The sequence below is a fragment of the Mytilus californianus genome, unplaced genomic scaffold (genome assembly GCF_021869535.1).
Source record: "Mytilus californianus isolate M0D057914Y unplaced genomic scaffold, xbMytCali1.0.p SCAF_2, whole genome shotgun sequence".
NCBI classification, from domain to species: Eukaryota; Metazoa; Mollusca; class Bivalvia; order Mytilida; family Mytilidae; genus Mytilus; species Mytilus californianus.
In genome coordinates, this window is record NW_026262668.1 from 104,559,274 (window position 1) to 104,583,182 (window position 23,909).

Below are 23,909 nucleotides of genomic sequence, written 5' to 3' on the forward strand. Positions count from 1 at the left end.
ATAAATGCTGATGCACAATTATTCCCAGGGTCTCTTTGTTTACGGATAAGCTGGTAAAAACCTTCTTTATCATTTTATTTCAATTCCATAATTCGTTGATATTTTTCATTTCGCTTTTGTTCTGCTGATTTTCGCTGTGTACTTCTGAGTGCTTTCTTACTATTTCTTAGTTCGATATATGCGCTCTGAGTGGGATCTTTTTGCTTTCCTAATGTTTTCCGTTTACCATAACATTCTTTGCTTGTTTTTGCTGCTGCAGCTATGTCCGGACTCCAACCTATTTTTCTCTTTTTACGTTTTTTGGTGGGTTGTTTACATTGTTTTTCTGCATTTTTACTTAGTATGGTACAAAGTTGTTGTATTTTCTCTGCTGCATTTTCACAGGTGATATCTGAACTTAATGATTTTAAGTCGTCTTCTACGTCCTTTGCATTTTTTTGTTTATCTATTTTTTTCCAGATGATTCGTTTAGTTTGCTTTCTTAAATTATGTGTATCCTCTATTGGTATTGAGTAGCACCAGTACTGGGTCATGAGTTGAGGTGTTTTCTGGTTCTCGCACAGATCGTGTGTACATGGAAATAATTTTTTCACTCTGTATGACATAATCTATTTGAGATTCATCCCTCCCATTATAATGATAAAATGTATTTTGCCTACGACATTGATTTGGAATAAATAGTTTCTGCTCCTCTAGAAAATTTTTGAATGTTTTATCTCTGGATATCCCATCCTTTCTGTGTAGTGACGCATTCATATCTCCACCCAAAATAATGTCAGCAGTAGCACCATATTTTCCCATAATTTCTGCTATTTCATCCAAGACGGCCTGATAATCATCCTGCGTATTGCTACCTCTTGTTGGCATGTAAGCGCAGATAAGTATTAATGGCTTTTCGTACTTTAATTTTATAGCGATAATCCTGTTTCCACCATCTGGGAGTAATTCAGTGTATTGATCAAATTTCTTGCGCACGCATATAGCCACACCCCCCCCCCCCCCCCCCCCCCCCCCCCCCCCAATGCCCTCTTGTTCGTTCAATTAGTTCAATCATTTTATCCTCGTCAAAAGACTTTGCATGACATTGAAAGTCCGAAAATTCTGTGCCAATTATATGTTTTTCATGCTTATAAAGCCAATTAATGTTCTTGGGGGGTCTAATTGGGGGGTTCTGATCCCGGATCCCGCTTACTGTTTTTTCAGATTCCCGTATCCCGCTTACACTATGTACGTAAGCAAATCTCATTTTTTTGTAATTTCCCGTGTCCCGTTAGACTTCATTTCCCGTTTTCACGGCACAATAATTTGACTTTCACGTGTCACGCTTACAAAAAATCGGCAATCCCGCGTCACGCTTAGACCCCAATGAGACCCACTTCTTGTACAAAGATTATATCTGCCCTATTGCTTATTTTTTCAAGATACAGTTTATTGGATCTATAGCCTTCTATGTTAAAAGTTAGAAGTGATAGGGTGCATTTGTTGGATTGACATACTGATGTTGCGTTTGGAATTGATGTTGCATCTGGTGGTGTGGAATTGTCATTTGCGGATGTGACTGGATTGCTGTTGGATGATGCATCCAGTGTTGTTGTGGTATTGGTTTGGCATGTGGGTGGGGTTGGATCTGATGCTGCGGTATTATCTGATGATATCTGCTTGGTTGCTGGCTGTATGTTTGTTTGTTGAATGATGTTGTTTCCTCTGTCGGTTTTCTGTTGTTCTGATATCTCTGTGTGTTTGATCTCTTCCAAGTCTGTGATCGTATGTGTCTGTTTTTGAATTTTCTGCCTTGCGGTTGGATTTTTTTTTCATTTTCAGTAGAGCTATTGGCCCTATCATCCTGCTGAAAGTCAGCCTCGTCTCCCCTCATGTTCACTATCAGGTCGTCCAGCCTGGTACATAGATCTGTTGCTCATCTGGGAAATTGTAAGTGTAGTTTTGGCCGCTGTTTGTTTGAAAAGGACGTTTTCTGGCTTCCTTTGGAGCGTGATGTTTTTCTTCCTCTCTGATGTTATTTGGGTTGTAAAGTTTTTCATTCATGAACGTAATTTTCGTGTCATGTTTATGCATGTCAAGCTCTATCTGACGAACGTTTTGTTCCAGAAACCATATTTTCATTTCATTCATAGTGGAGTTTGAGTCAGATGTAATGTTTGTTGGATTTGTGTGACTTGATTCCTGGGATTTTCCGTTGATACCTTCGAGTTGTTCAATTCTCTTTCTTGATATTACCAAAGAGTGTTCTAAATCCTTTTTTTCTTGTTCTAAATTGATGGTAAATGACCTGTTTGTGGCTATTTGCTTTTTGAGCGTTGTGATTTCAGAGTCCAGTTTGCAGATTTTGTTTTCTTTAGACTTAATAATTTTGTCTTTTGCCTCCAATTCACTTTTCAGTTGATTAATTTCGGTTTGGTACAGAGCATTGGTTATAGTTGACGGACTACTAGAATTGTTTTGATGACTGATACTATCATTCCCTATGTGTTGCCCATTAGATGTGTCTGCGTTGTCTATATTTGTTGAATTTGCACCATGTTTTTTGGATGCCTGTAGTTGTAATCTTTTAGGTTTGGCGTAATTTGCGTGATTTCCAAAGTTATGAATTGTTGGGGTTTTACTCATGCCGGGCACCATGATTCTAGGATGCTGCATAGCAGAGCTGCCATTGTTGTTGTTCATTTTACAATTGTCTGTTGATGGTGCTGATATAATTTGCAACGGTGTGTTTTGTGGGCTTGGCATGGAATAATTTGATGCCCTCATATTGGTTGGTGAATCGAGATGGTTTTGAGACTCATTGTCTGATTTGTCATTTAAGGCATTTATCTGAATCTTACAGGTCTTACAGATATAATTGTCATCGCCATTTTCTTCTATGATCTTAATTTCTTCGGTACTTAAATTCTCACATTGGTAATGGAACCATTGATCGCAAGTGTCACATCCCACAGCTTTACAATTGTTAGTACATCTTTTATTGCATATTTGGGCAAGTTGGCAGAGTGGAGTTTATACTATATGGGTTGTTTGCCATGTAGGAAGATATCTGTCCCTTGTTGCCTATTTCTTTCTGTTGCGGAGTAAGTTGGCTTTCTTTTGTTTGTATTGAAGAACTAGCTATGGTTGTTTTGTTTTTAGATACCGTCTTATGAGCTTTCACATTTTCCATGTCGAGGTATTGTTTACAGCTATGTCGTATCATGGAGTTAATTGATGTAAAATTTACATTTCTATCTAGTAATTCTAGGATGTTCATCAAATAAGAGTTTGTGAATGATAGTACATGTTCTTGCTTGCCATTCAATAGGACTTTTGATGTTGAATTGTAAAAATTCAGTACGAAAAGTTTCTCATTATTTTCATAGATAGTGTATGACTCTGAGATTACAGCCCCATTTGTATCCTTTGTTATTATTGTAAATGCTAATTACAAAACCGTAAATATGAGTTAGAAATCTGCAAACTAAAGTTAGAATTTTGTTAATGGGATATAAAAATCTTTGATTTTCTATATAAATCTTGTTTTCGAACAAAAAAGTCAAAAACTATGATTTTAAAGAAAAATAAAATTGTCACTCAAGTAGTTTTCCAAACGCAATTGCAGGATGACGAATTGCAGGATAGCTTTTTATAAAGAGAATTGCAGGATGAGAATTGCTGGATAGCTTGACACTAGTTGTTTTGAGTTTGTGTAACAATTCCTCGAAAATAATTCATTTTTATTATATTTCATGATTTTAGTCAAAATACGGCATTTATGGCTGTATATTTATCTAATTTAAAAAAAAAATCATCGGTGATTTGTTCATAAAATTGGCGCATATAATCTTCTTACATAATCAAGCCTAATGGCATGTCTAATAAAATGCTCCGTTGGGCGCAGCTTGATGCGACCGCAAAGGTCGAACCCTGAAGAGTTGGGGCAAGTATGGACACTACATTCAAGCCTGTTACAGCTCTGGATTTGGATTGTGATTAAATATTTGACATAATAGGTTTCTGACTCAGAATGAATGTTGTCGACAAACTGAAAAATTTGAAATTGGACTCTTTACCTATCATGGCCCAATTTCCAAAATCTAAATACACGGTTAGATTCAGCATATCAATTTTTTTTTTAAATTCAAACAAAGTTTAATTTTTGACCCTTTTGACATCAATGTGGACCAATTTGATAAAGGGGCCAAAAATCCAAAATCTAAATACAATGTTAGATTCAGCATATCAAAGAACCACATATATTCAATTTTTGTTGAAATCAAATTATAAGACCAACTGAAAACTTGGCCCGAAATCAAAAATCTAAATACATGCTTAGATTCAGTCTAGCAAAGAACCCTTTGAATTATTTTTTTTATAAAATCTAAATAAATTTAATTTTGGACTATGTGGACCAATTTGAAAACCGGTACCAAATCAAAAATTTAAAATACACAGTTAGATTTAGCATATCAAAGAACCCAAGTAATTCAATTTTTTTAAAATCAAACAAAGTATAATTTTGGATCCTTTGAGCCTTTATGTAGACCAATTTGAAAGAAGGTCCCAAAATTAAAATCTAAATACATGCTTAGATTCGGCATATCAAAGAACACCAATAGTTCAATATTTGATAAAATCAAACAAAGTTTAATTTTGGACCCTTGTACCAATTCAAATACAGAGCCAAAAATCTTAAATCTAAATACACGGTGTAAGATGCAGCATATCAAAGAACCACATGAATTCAAGACTTTGAATTAAACCGCATTGAAGTTAGTAAAGAAATAAGCAATTTATTCATTTATACAAAGTAATTAGAAAAGTATTGTAAAAAAATAAAGAAAAAGCAATTCCAAAATATTATTCCTCATTAATACAAAGTCTTTAAAAAATCTATAACACTTACCTTAATTATTTTTCAAAATATCTAATAATGAACAGTAAATTTCAAACTATATCAATACATTATTTCTTTTCTAAAATTAGATATGATGCTATATCTATTTTCAACTATGACTCAACTTAAAATTTCTGTTGATTGCGCAATACATCTCTGAATGTAGATTCTGATTAAATGTTTAATAATAGCATAATTTCTGACACAGTTTGAATGAAGTATAAGTTCTTAAATAATCTAAAATTGGACATTTACCAATTATGGTCCAATATCCAAATTCTAAATACATGGTTGGAATCAGCATATCAAAGAACCCCAAGAATTTAATATTTGAAGAAATCCAACAAAGTTTTATTTTGGACCTTTTGGACCTCAATGTGAACCAATTTGATGACAGGACCCAAAATCTAAAACCTGAATACACACTTAAATTCAGCATATCAAAGAACTCCATATATTTTTTTTGTTAAAATCAAACAAAGTTTAATTTTGGGCCCCAATTTCAACCACTTGAAACTGTGTCTAAAAACAAAAATCTAATTACCCGGTATATGCTTAGATTCAGCATATCAAATAACCACAAGAATTCAATTTTTGTTAAAATCAAACTAAGTTTTATTTTGGATACTTGTGACCCTTCAGTTTGAAAAACGGGCTCAAAATCAAAATTTAAAACACTCTGTTAGATTGCACACATTAAAGAACACCAATAATTTAATTTGTGAAGAAATCAAACAAAGTTTAATGTTGGACCCCAATTTGGACCAATTTGAAAACCAAGCACAAAAATCTTAAACACTGTTGGATTGACCATATCAAATAACACCAACAATTAAATTCTTGATAAAATCAAACAAAGTTCAATTTTGGACCCTTGTACCAATTCAAATACAGAGCCAAAAATCTTAAATCTAAATACACGGTGTAAGATGCAGCATATCAAAGAACCACATGAATTCAAGACTTTGAATTAAACCGCATTGAAGTTAGTAAAGAAATAAGCAATTTATTCATTTATACAAAGTAATAAGAAAAGTATTGTAAAAAAATAAAGAAAAAGCAATTCCAAAATATCATTCCTCATTAATACAAAGTCTTTAAAAAATCTATAACACTTACCTTAATTATTTTTCAAAATATCTAATAATGAACAGTAAATTTCAAACTATATCAATACATTATTTCTTTTCTAAAATTAATTCAATTTTGGACCCTTTGGACCTCAATGTGGACCAATTTATTTGAAGACAGACCCCAAAATTAAAAATCTAAACACATGATTACATTCAGCATATCAAAGAACATCAATAATTCATTTTTTTAAGAAATCAAACAAAGTTTAATTTAGTTTCCTTTGAATCTTAATATGGATCAATTCAACATAATGTATGGCACAATTGTATTTGATAAACTGCTTCGCCGAGCGCAGCTGGATACGACCGCAGAGGTCCAACCCCGAACAGTTGGGGCAAAAATGGACACAATATTCGTGCTTGATACAGGTCTGAATTTGGATTGAAATTATATGTTTGACACATAATAAATAGGTTTCTGACACAGAATAACTGTAGTCAAAGAACTTAGAATTGGTTATATGATTTGAATTTATATTTAATTTTTTGCTTTTGTGCAATTCACTATGCTGTTGCAAATTGACCCCCCCCCCCCCTTCTCAAAAAAAAAATTTCACCTCCTTTTTTTGGCAAAAAAAAAATATTTGAAGAAATTTTCTTTTTAATTTCTGAAATCTGTAATGAGAAAAAAAAATTGTCCCCCCCCCCCACAATTTCTTTCTTTACCCCCCCCCCCCACATTTTTTTCACTTCCCCTCCCCCTCCCCTTTTTCCAAAAAAAAAATTTTCCCTGAAGATATGGTCATTATCTCAATTCAAATTTCCAATGGAGTTTGCAACCATATTTACCCATTTAAATACATCATAAAAGTCTTAAAATAGAAAATGACATACATAATCATGTCTAAAAATAATATATCTTTAATCAGCATTTTTATAAGTAACTTCTAAAAATAAATTGACAGCTAATCACCTCAAGACAATACAAAATTTCTTTATACATAATTTTAAAGCAGTGTAAGGGAGGTAATCCAAATTTAACATTGTACTTGAAAGTGATTGTCCATTAACAAGGAAACCCTTGTTTTCCCCCTTTTTTGCCCCAAATTCCTAAACGGTTTGAGCCATTACCCCCTAAAGCCAATCCTAACCATCCCTTTGTGGTATGGAAACTTCTTGTACAATTTCAGAGAGATCCATACACCGTTCCACAAGTTATTGTTTGAAAACTAGAAAAATGCTTATTTGGGCCCCTTTTTGGCCCCTAATTCCTAAACTGATAGGACAGTAACCCCCAAAATCAATCCCAACCTTCCTTTTGTGGTTATAAAACTTGTGTTTAAATTTCATAGATTTCTATTTACTAATACTAAAGTTATTGTCTGGAAACCAAGTGTCTTCGGACGACGACGACGACGACGACGTGATACCAATATAAGACCACAACATTTTTTTGCGGTCGTATAAAAACTTCACTTACCTTCACTTCCACTTCAACAGATGGACAAAAGTCTATTTTAATTTCCAAGGGAATTTTCAACCATAAGAAAATATTCAAACATGTTAACTATCTTTAAATAGAAAACAATGCATACATAATTATCACCACAATTAATATATCTGAATCAGCAAATCTATTTTAAACTATGACTCAATTTAAAATTTCTATTGGTTGTGCAATAAATCTATACATGTAGAGCTTGATTAACTATTTAATATCCCAACCCTCCTATTGTGGTATGGAACCTTGTGCTAATATTTCTTACACATCCATACACTTATACTAAAGTTATTGTCTGTGAACCAATTTATTTTCCATGAACCAGTGATGTAAACCACAAAAATAGTTCTCTAAAATTAGATATGATGTTATATCTTTTTTCAACTATGATCCAACTTAAAACTTCTGTTAATTGTGCAATAACATTTCTGAATTTAGATTCTGAGCAAATATGTAATACTAGCATAGTTTCTGACACAGAATGAATGTGGTATAAGTCCTTAAATAATTTTAAAATTGGACATTTACCAATTATAGTCCAATATTCAAATTCTAAATACATGGTTGGATTTCGCATATGAAAAAACCACATTGTTTTTTTTTTGTTAAAATCAAACTAAGTTTTATTTTGGATACTTTGGACCTTTATGGGGTCCAGTTTGAAAAACGGGCCCACAATCAAAAATTTTAAACATTGTTAGATTGCACACATTAAAGAACACCAATGATTTATTTTTTTAAGAAATCAAACAATGTTTAATTTTGGACCCAAATTTGGGCCAAATTTGAAAACCAAGCACAAAATAAAAAAAACTAAAACACTGTTGGATTGACCATATCAAATAACACAAACAATTTAAATTTTGATGAAATCAAACAATGTTCAATTTTGGACCCCAGTTTGGACCATCTTGAATACTGTGCCAAAAATCAAAAATCTAAATACACGCTTAGATTCAGCATATCAAAGAACCATAACCAATTTTTTTTTTAAATCAAACAAAGTTTAATTTTGGACCCTTTGGACATTAATGTGGACCGACCATGCCCAAAATCAAAAATCTAATTACACGCTTAAATTCAGCTTATCAAAGAACACAAAGAATTTTTTTTTTAGATAAAAAAGTTGTATTTTGGACCCTTTGGACCTTAATGTAGACCAGTTTGAAGACCGGCCTCAAAATCAAAATAAAATGCTCCGCTGGGCGCAGCTTGATACGACCGCAGACGGCGAACCCTGAACAGTTGGGGCAAGTATGGACACTACATTCAAGCTTGATACAGCACTGAATTTGGATTGTGATTTAATATTTGACACAGCATAGGTTTCTGACACAGAATGAATGTGGTCTAAGAAGTTGAAAATTTTTAATTTACCTATTCAAACCATATCATTGTTATTTGCTTTTATATATAAATCAGAAATAACCAATTTAAAATGGAAAATTTTAAAGAAAAAAAAAATACCTCCCCTAAATTTTTTGAACCCCTTATGATTCATCACCCACAAACTCAATCCCAGCCTTCCCTTTGTGGTATGGTACCTTGCAGTACAATTTCAAAGAGATCCATACACTTGAACACAAGTTATTGTCTGGAAACTAGAAAAATGCTTGTTTTTAGGCCCCTTTTTGGCCTCAAATTCCTAAACGTTTAGGGCAATTACCCCCAAACTCAAACCCAGCTTTCCTTTTGTGATATGGAACCTTGTAGTACAATTTCATAAAGATCCATACACTTACACACAAGTTATTGTCCTGAAACTAGAAAAATGCTTGTTTTTTGCCCCTTTTTGGCCCCAATTCCTAAAATTTTGAGGCAATTACCCCCAAAATCAATCCCAGCCTTCCCTTTGTGGTATGGTACCTTGCAGTACAATTTCAGAGAGATCCATACACTTGAACACAAGTTATTGTCTGGAAACTAGAAAAATGCTATTTTTGGCCCTTTTTTGGCCCCTAATTCCTAAACGTTTTGGGCAATTACCCCCAAACTCAATTCCAGCTTTCCCTTTGTGATATGGAACCTTGTACTTGAATTTCAGAAAGATCCATACACTTAAACACAAGTTATTACCATGAAACTAGAAAAATGCTTGTTTTTTGCCCCTTTTTTGGCCCCTAATTCCTAAAATTTTGAGGCAATTACCCCCAAAATCAATCCCAGCATTCCCTTTGTGATATGGAACCTTGTGGTACAATGTTAGAGAGATCCATACACTAACACACAAGTTATGTCTGGAAGTTACAAAAATGCCTTTTTTTTTTGCCCCTTTTTTGCCCCTAATTCCTTAACTGTTGGTACCATAACCCCCAAAATCAATCCCAACCATCCTTTTGCGGTATTGAACCTTATGGTAAAATTTTCATGGAGATCCATTCACTGAAACTATAGTTAGAGTGCGAAAACCAATATGTCTTCGGACGACGACGACGACGCCGGACGACGACGACAACGACGACGACGACGACGACGCCGGACGACGACGAAGACGACAACGACGACGACGACGACGACGACGCCAACGTCATACCAATATACGACAAAAAAAAATTTAATTTTTGCGGTCGTACAAAAGTATAAATTCACAATTAGATTCAGCATATCAAGGAACACCAATAATTTAATTTTTAAAGAATTCAAACAAACTTTGATTTTGGACCCTTTGGACCTTAATATAGATCATTTCAAAAACAGACCCTAAAATCCAAATTCTTAATACCAATTAGATTCAGCATATTAAAGACTCCCAAGAATTCAAGACTTTTGAACTAAACCCCATTGAAATTGCTAAAGAAATAAGCAATTTATACAAAGTATTGGTTTTGGCCCCTTTTAACTAAACCAATAGGGTCATAACCCCTAAATCAATCCCAAACTTTATTTTATGGTATAACAGCTTGTGGCACAATTAAATAGCAATAAATAGACTTATTCTCAAGTTATTGTCCAGAAATCAGAAAATCCTAGTTTTTTGGCCCCTTTTCAGCCCCTTATTATTAAACGGTTTGGACTATGACCTCAAAAATCAATCCCAACTTTCCCTTCGAAGTATGGAACATTGAAGTAAAATTTCATAAATATCCATACTCTAATACACAAATTAGTGTCCTGCAACATGAAAAATGCTTGTTTTTGACCCCTCTTTGGCCCTTAATTACTAGTACTTAACAGCTACAACAATAACGCCCAACATAAATCCCAACCTTCCTATTGTGGTATGGAATCGTGTGCTTAAATTTAATAGAGACCTATACAGTTATATTCAAGCTATTGTCTGTGAACCAGACAAATAATTGTTTTTGTTAGGCCCTTTTTGGTCCCTTATTCCTAAACAGCTACTATAATAACCCCAACCTTCCTATTATGGTATGGAACCTTGTGCTAAAATTGAATAGAGATCCATACACTTATACTCAAGTTATTGCCTGCAAACCAGAAAAATAGTTGTTTTCGGCCCCTTTCCGACCCCTGATTATTAAACGATATGGGCCATGACCCTCCAAAAATCAATCAAAACTTTCCTTTTGAAGTATGGAACCTTGTGGTAAAATTTCATAGAAACCTATACCCTAATACACCAATTATTGTCCTGAAACATAAAACATGCTTGTTTTGGCCCCTTTTTGGCCCCTAATCACTAAACAGCTACCCCCAAAATAAGTCCGAAACTTCCTATTGTGGTATGGAACCTTGTGCTAAAATTTAATAGAGATCCATACACTTATACTCAAGTTATTGTCTGTGAACCTGACAAAACATTGTTTTTGTTAAGCACTTTATTGGCCCTTAATTCCGAAACAGCTATGACAATAACCTCCAAAATTTATCTCAACCTTCCTATTGTGGTGTGGAACCTTGTGCTAAAATTTTGACCAGAGAAATATCTCTTTTATTCAATTTATTTTCCATGAGCCAGTAAAACTGACCTTTTTTGGCCCCTAATTACAAAACCGCGAGGACAATAGCCCCCAGTTCCAACCATCCTTTAGTGGTATTGAACCTTGTGCTAAAATTTCATAGAGATCCATGAACTTATACTCAGGTTATTGTCTGCGAACCAAAATGTCTTCAGACGCAGACGCAGACAACACCATAACATAATACGAACGCAAATAAATTTGTATAAAAAGAGGTGTCCATGAACTCGTTTTCAAGTTAAATCAGTCGAAAAATGCATCTTTTCTCGATATGTCACAGTTTGACGTCGCGAAAAATAACATTTTACGTTATCGACGTCATTACCTCCACTGTAACTGTATCGTATGCCCTTTCAAAACCGTGCTGAAGTATGTCCATTGCATTTTACGGATAATGCACGTATGTTAAAGTCGCCAAAGTATGGAAACAAACGATTATATGAATTTGTTGAAATCCAATTCCAAGTAAGCTTTTCTCGTCACTTGATGTCTTTCGTCCGTCGTAGTCGTTGTCATCGTCACCGTCCCTTTATTTTTACAGAAATCTTCTCTGAAACTACTACTACTAGACCGAATTAAATCAAATTGGTCACAATCATCATTGGGGTATCTAGTTTAAAAAAAAATGTCCGATGATCCCGCCCGCCATCCAACATGGCCAGAAATGTAACAAAGGGGTAAAATGCAAGCGTTGTCTATTATCTTGAAAACCACTATGAATAGATAAAATCTGACAAGGAGCAGAAATGTTCAAAATATTGAGATTTGCATAAAAACTGTCAGACGACTTTTCTTAGGAGTTATTGCCCTTAAATGATAAATGTTATCATTTTTTTTAATTTTTGCCTGTTATCTTGAAGACAATAATAGATAGGAAGAAATTTTAAGTAGCAAAAAGGACCAACAAGACCAGTTCTGAAAATAAGTCAGCATGACTAAAATCGTCAGTTGACTCCATATTGGAGTTATTGCCCTTAAAGACGATTTTTTTCCAATTTTTTTGTGTTTTGCCTTTTATCTTGAAAACCATAAAAGATAGATACACTTTTTAGAATAGCAAAAAATATCAGCAAGACAAGATGATGATCTACAAATAAGTCTAATGATCGAAATAGTCATTCGACTCCTTTTTGAAGTTATTGCCCTTTAATGACGATTTTACCAATTATTTGCGTTTTTGCCTAATATCTTGAAAACATTTAAAATAGGTAGATAGAAACTCAAAGTGGCAATAATGATCCGCAAGACAAGATCTACAAATAAGTCAAATTGCCCAAATCGTCAGTCCACTCCGTTTTTAAGTTTTATTATATTTGTTTTGGTTCAACCATTAATGAAAGTGAAATAGTGAAATAATAATTCGCTTTTAGCAGCCAATTTGGTTCAATTTTGTCAAAATAAGCTAAGAAACATCGCTGATGACTTATTCACTTGCAAGTGAATAATTCGACCTCATTGAATCCGTATTCATGTGACCTTCAATTTAACCCCTTAGCTGGACATGGGTTACGCATGCATTCAGCTATTAAAAGGAAATGAATGTCAACATTGAAAGTGAAACAAGGATGAACCATTTGGTTGACTGATTCGATCCACACAAAAAATATTCTTATACAGGTAAAAACGATAATAAACATACTTTTAACCTACAATATGAAATCAAACAGACTAAGAAAAATCCAATTGCACGTGGTCACTATCTGTTTGAATTTATATTTATGTTTATATCGGGTTATATGACCGTCGGCAGTCTTCGGAGGTCATCTCGATGGTTAATTAGATGACGTCTAGACAAAAATACACATGAAATGTTGATACATATGATCAAGTCCATGTATACATTCCCCATTTCCATTCTCAATTTTATTGTTACTTGTATATTATAGACTTTTTGTAATTTGGATATACGTTTTAGTATGTTATTAATCAAATATGAGAATTTGAGTCAAATCGATGAACATGAATTTGACAGCTAATGCCCCTTTAATCATTTTTTGGTGTTTTTGTCCATTGTTGAAGAAGCACATAGACATGGCGAGCGAAACAGGCCCTATAGAGCCTCTATTTTTTCAGTTAGATTAATTAAGTCATCAAGAAATGAATTATACAAATTAAATCGATATAGATCTAACATATTTATTTGTGGTTTGACCTTTATATGAACTGTAACACTTTCAACATTCATTGCGGAAACTATAGTTAATAGAGAGAATCTTTATTGATATAGGATTTAAAAAATGGGGAATGTGTCCATGGGACACAGATGATGCCCCCGCTTGCATATCATATAAAGTTATTAAGGGACATAACTGAAGAACGGTAAAAGTGACGCTACCCAAATTTGTTATTAATCTGAGTTTTGTAGTAATAAGTATTGTGAATAAGTTTCATAACATTTGGTTGAGGCAAACTTAAGTTAGTGAACGGAAACGAAAAATTCAGCAATTTTTCCATTTGTAAAGGGGCATAACTCTAGAACGGTTAAAGTGACACCACCAAAATTCAAACTTGATCTGTGTTGTTGTGTGGTAATAAGCATTGTGTATAAGTTTCATAACATTTGGTTGAGGCAAACTAAAGTTAGCGAACGGAAACTAACTTTGGGACGTACGGACGTACGAACGGACGGACAAGGGTAAAACTTAATGCCCCCTCCGCTACGGCGGGGGCATAAAAATGAGTGAATATGGATGAAAAATCGCCAAAAAGTTTTGACTCCAAACAAGAGGTATTGCCTTTGAAAGACGTGTTTATACGCAGTTTTTGCGTTTTTTGCAGAAACTATAATAGATATAGTGAAAATATTAAACCACAAATGTCCAGCAAAATAAGATCAACAAATATGTCAAACAATGTCGAAATCAATTGGACCCTGATAGGAGTTATTAACCTTAAAAGATATGTTTACCCATCTTTGCAGAAACCAAAATAGATAAAGAGAAACTGTAAATAGCAAAAATGTTCAGCAAAAATATGATCTTCAAAAACGTCAGACGGCCAAATTCGTCAAATGACCCCTTATATAAGTTATTGTCCCTGAAAGATGTTTTACTTATTTTACGATTTTTTACAAAAAGCATAATATATCATAGAGAGAAATTGTAATAAGAAAAGATATTGACACAATTAGAACTCAACATGGCCGAAATTACCAACCGACTCCTTATAGGAGTTATTGCCCCTAAATAACCATTTTACCCATGTTATGATGTTTTATCAGAAACTATGATATATGGAGAGCAAAAATATATAGAAAAATAGGTTTGGGAAAAAAGATCTACAAATAAGTCAACATAATGAAATCGTTAATTGACCCTTTAGTGAAGTTATTACGCTTTCAAAATGATTTTACCCATTTTTGAGTATTTTGCAGAAACTATAATAGAGAGGAACAATGAATAGCAAAAATGTTCCACATTCAAGAAGATCTACAAATAAGCCAATATTGCAGAAATTGTCATCGACTTCTAATAGTAATTATTTCCCCTTTGTGAAGTAATGATTTTTACGAACGTTTTCGTATTTTTGTCGAAAACTAAAGTGGATAGAGAAAAACTTTAAAAAGCAAAAAATATCTGCAACTAAGTCAACATGCCAAAATTGTCAGACTCCTTGTCAGGATTTATTGCCCTTCAATGTCGATCTTTTACATATTTCTATAATTTTGCGAGAACTTTAATAGATAGGTATAAACTGTAAACAGTTACAAGTGCACACGCGGAAATGTCTCGCCTGCTTTACTGACCATTGATTTTATGTTGAAAGTCTTAAAGATAAAGGTTTCACTACAAGTATCACATAAACATAACATTTTTAAAGATCCATGACCACAAGGTCAAGGTCAGATAAATCCTGTCAGAAAGACATTGTACACCTTACAATTATTACATACACCAAATATCGTTGACCAGTTGATTATGGTAATTGAAAAACAGACAAAAATACAATCATGATTCATTGACCAATGAACCATGAAAATGAGGTCAAGATCAGACAGACATGAACACCTTACAACTATTTCATACCCCAAATATAGCTGACATATTGCTATTAGTATTCGAAAAACAAACCAAAATAAATAATTGATACTTTTTTTTCATCTGAGGGTAAGCTACATGTGAAAAGTTGGCGGAAGATGATTAAAATGGTTATTTACACCTTCTTCAAGACTTATATTCATTTACATATCTTCTATGGTTTAAGTATGTGATTTTGATTCAAAATTCTGTCCCGTTTAAACCGGAGTGAAAACACAGAACCATATTGGCTGGCTCAAAAAATGAACATAAATATTATCAAACAAAAATATTCTCTATAATAATTTCTTTTAAGTTCAATAAGTTTATTCATGTAAGATTTAATACTAAAAAGAACTGTGTAATGACTAAACTGATAAAGTCACATTTATGTTTTTAAAACCATTTTATTAAATAAACAATTGTCTATTAGATGAGATTGCTGTAGAGTAATTTACAGAGTTAAGAAATCATAACGATCAACAAAGACAATCTTTCCATAAAAAACAACGTAGTTAATTATAGTGTTTTAATTATAGTGTTTTTAAAGGAGCTAATACAATGTAAGAACTGTGTGGCGTTCGGTAAAGAAACTTTCTGTTCAGTCTCGTTGAAACGTGGTCTACGATTATTTTCAATGGTAGTCATTCTGTATGTGCCTGTCCCAAGTCAGGAGCCTGTAATTCAGTGGTTGTCGTTTGTTGCTGTATATCATATTTGTTTTTCGTTCATTATTTTGTACATAAATCGTTTTACATTTGTCATTTCGGGGCCTTTTACTATGCGGTATGCGTTTTACTCATTGTTGAAGGCCGTACGGTGACCTGTAGTTGTAAATTTCTGTGTCATTTTGTCTCTTGTTGAATGTTGTCTTATTGGAAATCATACCGCATCTTCTTATTTATATATATATAAGGTTGAAGATATGAACGTACTCGAATTTTAAAACTAGTTTTGAGTTTTTCTGATAGTTTTGACTATTCCAAAAAAGAATATTGTTATTACACTATGATTTCTTATTATTATTCATTACATTTCAAGCAAAATATCACAGTTTTAAACTCGAACCAAACAGTTATTGTTTATGGTTGTTTCAATAAGTGTAAACGACATATCAGATGAAGTAGGGAGAGTTGCCATGCTATAGTGTTTTTACATTTGTAATGTTATGATATTGATTTGAACAAAAAAAAAATGTAAAGTATTTTCTCCAAGAATTATTGACTTTATGCAACTTGTTGTATGCGGCGTTTTGCATTTGCGCCGATTTTTTCTTCACTTGCGCCGATTATTTCTTTCATTTGAGCCCATTGTTTTACAGGTAAATTACAGGTGAAAACTATATTTATTTATCATTATAAACCTCTTCCGCTAGCCAGTTATACATATGTTATGAATTATCAATTAAAACATGCATATAACTGTTGCCCCCTGCCCATAATGGGGAGGTGGAAGTAGGTTTTCGAGCAAAACAAGTCAATTTTAAGGTTAAAAACACTCTGTTTACTCCACTAAAATAACTGAGTATAGCAATAAAATATCAAATGATATAAAAATCTATTTACAGCTTTTAAAATATCAAAGGACAATAGAATCTCTTTACGCCATGAAAAAAGCACAGCACTAAAATGCAATAAAATGCTTCGCTGGGCGCAGCTTGATACGACCGCAGAGGTCGAACCCTGAACAGTTGGGGCAAGTATGGACACAACATTCAAGCTTGATACAGCTCTGAATTTGGATTGTGATTAAATATTTGACACAGCATAGGTTTCTGACACAGAAAGAATGTGGTCTAAGAACTTCAATTTTTTTAATTTACCTATTATGGTCCAATGTCCAAAATCAAAATACATGGTTAGATTCAGCATATCAAATTTAAAGAACCCCATATATTCAATTTTTGTTGAAATCAAACAAAGTTTAATTTTGGACACCAACTTGGACAAACTTGAAAACTGGTCCCACAATCAAAAATCTAAACACATGTTTAGATTCAGCATATCAAAGTACCCCAAGAATTCAATTTTTGTTAAAATCAAACTAAGTTTAATTTTGGACCCTTTGGACCTTAATGTAGACCAATTTAAAAAACGGGACCCAAAATTAAAAATCTAAAAACACGGTTAGATTTGGCATATCAAAGAACCCCAATAATTCAATTTTTGATGAAATCAAACAAAGTTTAATTTTGGACCCTTTTGACCTCAATATGAACCAATTTGATAGCAGGCCCACAAAATAAAAAATCTAAATACATGGTAAGATTCAGCATATCAAAGAACCCCATATATTCAAATTTTGTTGAAATCAAACAAAGTTTAATTTTGGACCCCAATTTGGACCAACTTGAAAACTGGGCCAAAAATCTAAAATCTAAATACATGTTTAGATTCAGCATATCAAAGAACCCCATATATTCAATTTTTGTTGAAATCAAACAAAGTTTAATTTTGGACCCCAACTTGGACCAACTTGAAAACTGGTCCCATAATCAAAAATCTAAACACATGTTTAGATTCAGCATATCAAAGAACCCAAAAATTCAATTTTTGTTAAAATCAAACTAAGTTTAATTTTGGACCCTTTGGACCTTAATGTACACCAATTTAAAAAACGGGACCCAAAATTAAAAATCTAAATACACGGTTAGATTTGGCATATCAAAGAACCCCAATAATTCAATTTTTGATGAAATCAAACAAAGTTTAATTTTGGACCCTTTTGACCTCAATATGAACCAATTTGATAGCGGGTCCACAAATAAAAAATCTAAATACATGGTTAGATTCAGCATATCAAAGAACCCCAAGAATTCAATTTTTGATGAAATCAAACAAAGTTTAATTTTGGACCCTTTTGACCTCAATGTGGACAAAGTTGATAACGGGGCCCAAAAATCAAAAATCTAAATACATGGTTAGATTTAGCATATCAAAGAACCCCATATATTCAATTTTTGTTGAAATCAAACAAAGTTTAATTTTGGACCCCGATTTGGACCAACTTCAAAACTGGGCCCATAATTAAAAATCTAAATACATGTTTAGATTCAGCATATCAAAGTACCCTAAAAATTCAATTTTTGTTAAAATCAAACTAAGTTTAATTTTGGACCCTTTTGACCTTAATGTAGACCAATTTGAAAACGGAACCAAAAATTAAGAATCTAAATACACGGTTAGATTCGGCATATCAAAGAACCCCAATAATTCAATTTTTGATGAAATCAAACAAAGTTTAATTTTGGACCCTTTGGACCTCAATGTGGACCAATTTAAAAACGGGGCCCAAAATCCAAAAACTTAATACACGGTTAGATTCAGCATATTAAAGAACCCCAAGAATTCAAGAATAAAACCCCATTGAAATTGATCAAGAAATAAGCAATTTATACGAAGTATCTTCTTTTGCACAATACTGTGCAATTGAATATTTCTTGCTATTGTGCAATACTGTACAATTGACAATTTCTTGCTATTGCGCAATATTGTGCTATTGGATATTTCTTGCTATTGCGCAATACTGTGCAATTGAAGATTTCTTGCTATTGCGCAATACTGTGCAATTGAAGATTTCTTGCAATTGTGCAATACTGTGCAATTGAAAATTTCTTGCTATTGCACAATACTTATTATATAATAATTTACACATCCTGTTTGGTGTGTATCTCCTACCATATCATTATTATTTGCTTTTAAATATTAATCAGAAATAACCAACTTAAAATGGAAAATTTTAAAAGAAAAAGAAAAGGAAAAAAAGAAAAAAAAAGAAAAAAAAAAATCCCCCCCCCAAATTTTTTGAACCCCCTTATGATTCATCACCCCCAAACTCAATCCCAGCCTTCCCTTTGTGGTATGGTACCTTGCAGTACAATTTCAGAGAGATCCATACACTTGAACACAAGTTATTGTCTGGAAACTAGAAAAATGCTTATTTTTGGCCCCTTTTTGGCCCCCAATTCCTAAACGTTTCGGACAATTACCCCCAAACTCAATTCCAGCTTTCCCTTTGTGATATGGAACCTTGTAGTACAATTTCAGAAATATCCAAACACTTACACACAAGTTATTGTCATGAAACTAGAAAAATGCTTGTTTTTTGCCCCTTTTTTGGCCCCTAATTCCTAAAATTTTGAGGCAATTACCCCCAAAATCAATTACAGCCTTCCCTTTGTGATATGGAACCTTGTGGTACAATGTCAGAGAGATCCATACACTTACACACAAGTTATTGTCTGGAAGTTACAAAAATGCTTATATTTGGCCCCTTTTTGGCCCCTAATTCCTTAACTGTTGGTACCATAACCCCCAAAATCAATCCCCACCTTCCTTTCGTGGTATTGAACCTTATGGTAAAATTTCATGGAGATCCATTCACTTAAACTAAAGTTAGAGTGCGAAAACCAATGTGTCTTCGGACGACGCCGGACGACGCCGGACGACGACGACGACGACGACGACGACGACAACGACGACGACGACGACGACGACGACGCCAACGTCATACCAATATACGACCAAAAAATTTTCAATTTTTGCGGTCGTATAAAAAGGAGAAAAATGGAACTTGATATTATTGAATCGGCGCAAATGTAACAACCAATTCGGCGCAAATGAAAGATTGATTATAAAATCGGCGCAAATGTCATACACCCGTTGTATGGACTCAATGTTTACTTTATTAACGCTAAATTACTCACGTACCAGCACAAAAAAGGCCAATTTCATTTTGAGTTACAGAGTGTCTGCTGTTTTGACTGCGAGGCTGTCCATTTATGGTCGTTAGAATTTTCTACAAAACATCCTTAATAAATTTATATCATAAAAATAAATTAATTAATCAAGATAAAAAGCGCAATTCTGTTGAAACAAAAAATAAACAAACCTAATAGTTGACTCGTTCTGTAAGTCTGGTATAAATTGTTCATAGTCTAGATGTTGTAGCTATCTAATCAAAAGAGAAAACTGTCAACACCAACATGAAACTTAACTAACTAACTAACTGATTTTATTCAGTATAAAATCCAGTACAAAAGAATCATCGCTGAAATACATGAAAACATAGAAAAAAGAAAAAATATATATATCACCACTTGTTCTGTCCTCAAATTATACCAAATTGGCCCTTTGTCTAACAGAAAAATTGATGAATACAGACCAATGGATACAGACTTAATAACTTCTTTTGTTTAGATAAAACTATATTTCGAACAAAAACTGTCATAGTATGTATTACATTCATGCAAATCTCAAGTTTCAAACAGTCACTTTTTTGTATATAAACTAGAGCCTATATAGCCTATCGAGGGTGCAGAATTATTCGAGTTACTACTAACATTGATTTTGGCAAATTGAAAATTGACCGATCAATTGACAAAGTTTTCAATGATTATCCTCTCTCATCTCTTCTTACAAAGCAAACCAAGAGGTCAGGTAAGGCAAAACTCGGCTTATTTTGAATTAACCCATTTCAATTGATATTTTATAGTGTGTCTTTCTATCATTTTGTGATGTTACACTAATGTTTCAGGTAGGGTGAAGGTTGGCGCCTATTAAAACGTTTAAACCCGCTGCCTTTGTTTGCACATGTCCTAAGTCAGGAACCTGATGCTCAGTGGTTGTCGTTTGTTGATGTGGTTCATAAGTGTTTCTCGTTTCTCGTTTTAAATATAGATTAGACCGTTGGTTTTCCTGTTTGAATGGTTTTACACTAGTAATTTTTAGGGCCCTTTATAGCTTTCTGTTCGGTGTGAGCCAAGGCTCCGTGTTGAAGGCCGTACTTTGACCTATAATGGTTTACTTTTACAAATTGTGACTTGGATGGAGAGTTGTCTCATTGGCACTCATACCACATCTTCTTATATCTATTTGAAGAAATTGACTCAAATTTATACGAAGAACATGCAAGAATGTTTACATTTTACACAACCCCAGTTCGAATTAAACCCTGGATATACACTTATTTTTATGAAAATTTAGGGAAGGAATCTGACTTCAATATTCGATGGTATGGTAAGCCTAAAACATGGAAGAGTAGAAATAGCAGTGCTAACTCTGTTGTAATAGAAGTTCTGAAAAATAAAGAGTTACACTTTAAGAAAAAAACGCCTTTTTACCTTACTTGGTATAGTAAACAAAACTACGTATGGCAATATTTATTTGAGCTTGGTACCCCAAGCAAATAAACCCCCCAATAACATAAATATCCCCATCATATAACAAGCAAGTACATGTAACAAAAAAGTTCAAATGCTAGTAATATATATGTGTAACAAAAGTCTATAATATGGCTAAAATAGCAGCAATTATCACGCAAACATAACACTCTTAGTAATGCTACTAAATGCTATCAAATTTTTTTAGCGTGCAGCCATGAGCAATGTACTGTTTGAATGCATGGTCCACTCAAACGAGGCTTGAAAAAGTGGGGTTTGCAAAATGCACGAGAGAAAGCGCGGTAAATTCAAACCTACGTGCTAAAAAACTATTTACGGATAAATACAATATTTCAATGGAACAAAGAACAAGAAACTGCACATAAGGATAAAAGATTCTTTATAAAACTTTCCTTCGCCAACAAAGGTCTCGATGCCATCAACTTGGGCAATATCCTTTATCATAAATCAGTTCAATCGAAAATACCTCCCTATTTCAAAAATCAGTCTGTATCTATCATTTCTAATACATATACCAAACCAATTGCAACTAAAATATTCAATTACAAATATGTGTTGCAGGATCTCAATATTCACGACTTCAAGTCTAAACCTCCTGATTGCACCTGTGCTAGTTCCCCATTCGTATATAATCCGGCTAACCACGTTATTACTAGTGACCTAAACATTGTCAATAGCACTTCTCTGCGAAATGTGTTATCCAAAGGCCCGACATATCGTGAGCCAAAATCCATTAATTGAAAACACAACTTCAAAATACTGATGGATTCAGTCGAGGATCATGACAGGCAATAGAGTAAACGCGAGAAAGAAGCCGTAGATACTCTTTCCAAATTGATCAAGGCTGTGAGGTCATTGATACAAATCAGAATTAAAATAAATGGGGAATGTGTCCATGGGACACAGATGATGCCCCCGCTTGCATATCATATAAAGTTATAAAGGGACATAACTGAAGAACGGTAAAAGTGACACTACCCAAATTTGTTATTGATCTGAGTTTTGTAGTAATAAGTATTGTGTAAAAGTTTCATAACATTTGGTTGAGGCAAACTTAAGTTTGAGAACGGAAACGAAAAATTCAGCAATTTTTCATTTTGTAAAGGGGCATAACTCTAGAACAATAAAAGTGACACCACCAAAAATCAAAATTGATCTGTATTTTGTGGTAATAAGCATTGTGTATTAAGTTTCATAACATTTGATTGAGGCAAACTTAAGTTAGAGAACGGAAACAGAAATTCAGCAATTTTTCCTTTTGTAAAGAGGCATAACTCTAGAACGGTTAAAGTGACACCACCAAAATTCAAACTTGGTCTGTACTTTGTGGTAATAAGCATTGTGTATAAGTTTCATAACATTTGGTTGAGGCAAACTAAAGTTAGAGAACGGAAACAAAAAGTTCAGCAATTTTTTCATTTGTAAAGGGGCATAACTCTAGAACAGTAAAAGTGACACCACCAAAAATCAAACTTGATCTGTATTTTGTGGTAATAAGCATTGTGTATAAGTTTCATAACATTTGGTTGAGGCAAACTTAAGTTAGAGAACGGAAACGAAAAATTCAGCAATTTTTCCTTTTGTAAAGGGGCATAACTCTAGAACAGTAAAAGTGACACCACCAAAAATCAAACTTGATCTGTATTTTGTGGTAATAAGCATTGTGTATAAGTTTCATAACATTTGGTTGAGGCAAACTTAAGTTAGAGAACGGAAACGAAAAATTCAGCAATTTTTCCTTTTGTAAAGGGGCATAACTGTAGAACGGTTAAAGTGACACCACCAAAATTCAAACTTGGTCTGTATGTTGTAGTAATAAGCATTGTGTATAAGTTTCATAACATTTGGTTGAGGCAAACTAAAGTAAGAGAACGGAAACGAAAAGTTCAGCAATTTTTCCATTTGTAAAGGGGCATAACTCTAGAACAGTAAAAGTGACACCACCAAAAATCAAACTTGATCTGTATTTTGTGGTAATAAGCATTGTGTATAAGTTTCATAACATTTGGTTGAGGCAAACTAAAGTTAGAGAACGGAAACAAAAAATTCAGCAATTTTTCCATTTGTAAAGGAAATTAACTCTACAACAGTTTAAGTGACGCCACCAAAATTCAAACTTGGTCTGTGTTTTGTGGTAATAAGCATTGTGTATAAGTTTCATAACATTTGGTTGAGGAAAACTAAAGTTAGAGAACGGAAACCAACTTTCGGACGTACGGACGGACGTACGTTCGTACGGACGGACAAGGGTAAAACTTAATGCCGCCTCAGCTACGACGGGGGCATAAAAACTGAATTGGTCTATGAATACGTATGTCACATAAATCTTTAATATT

General features: G+C 33.6%; 1 protein-coding gene across 1 annotated transcript in view; it reads right to left on the reverse strand.

Moving 5' to 3' along the window:
• The window catches only part of LOC127730649 (uncharacterized), a 62,259-nt gene that overhangs the window by 35,115 nt on the left and 3,235 nt on the right, over nt 1–23,909 (reverse strand). The window contains exon 2 of the mRNA XM_052239148.1: nt 20,102–20,189. Within this exon, the coding sequence (XP_052095108.1) occupies nt 20,102–20,189 (88 nt within the window). The remainder of the gene's footprint in view (nt 1–20,101; nt 20,190–23,909) is intronic.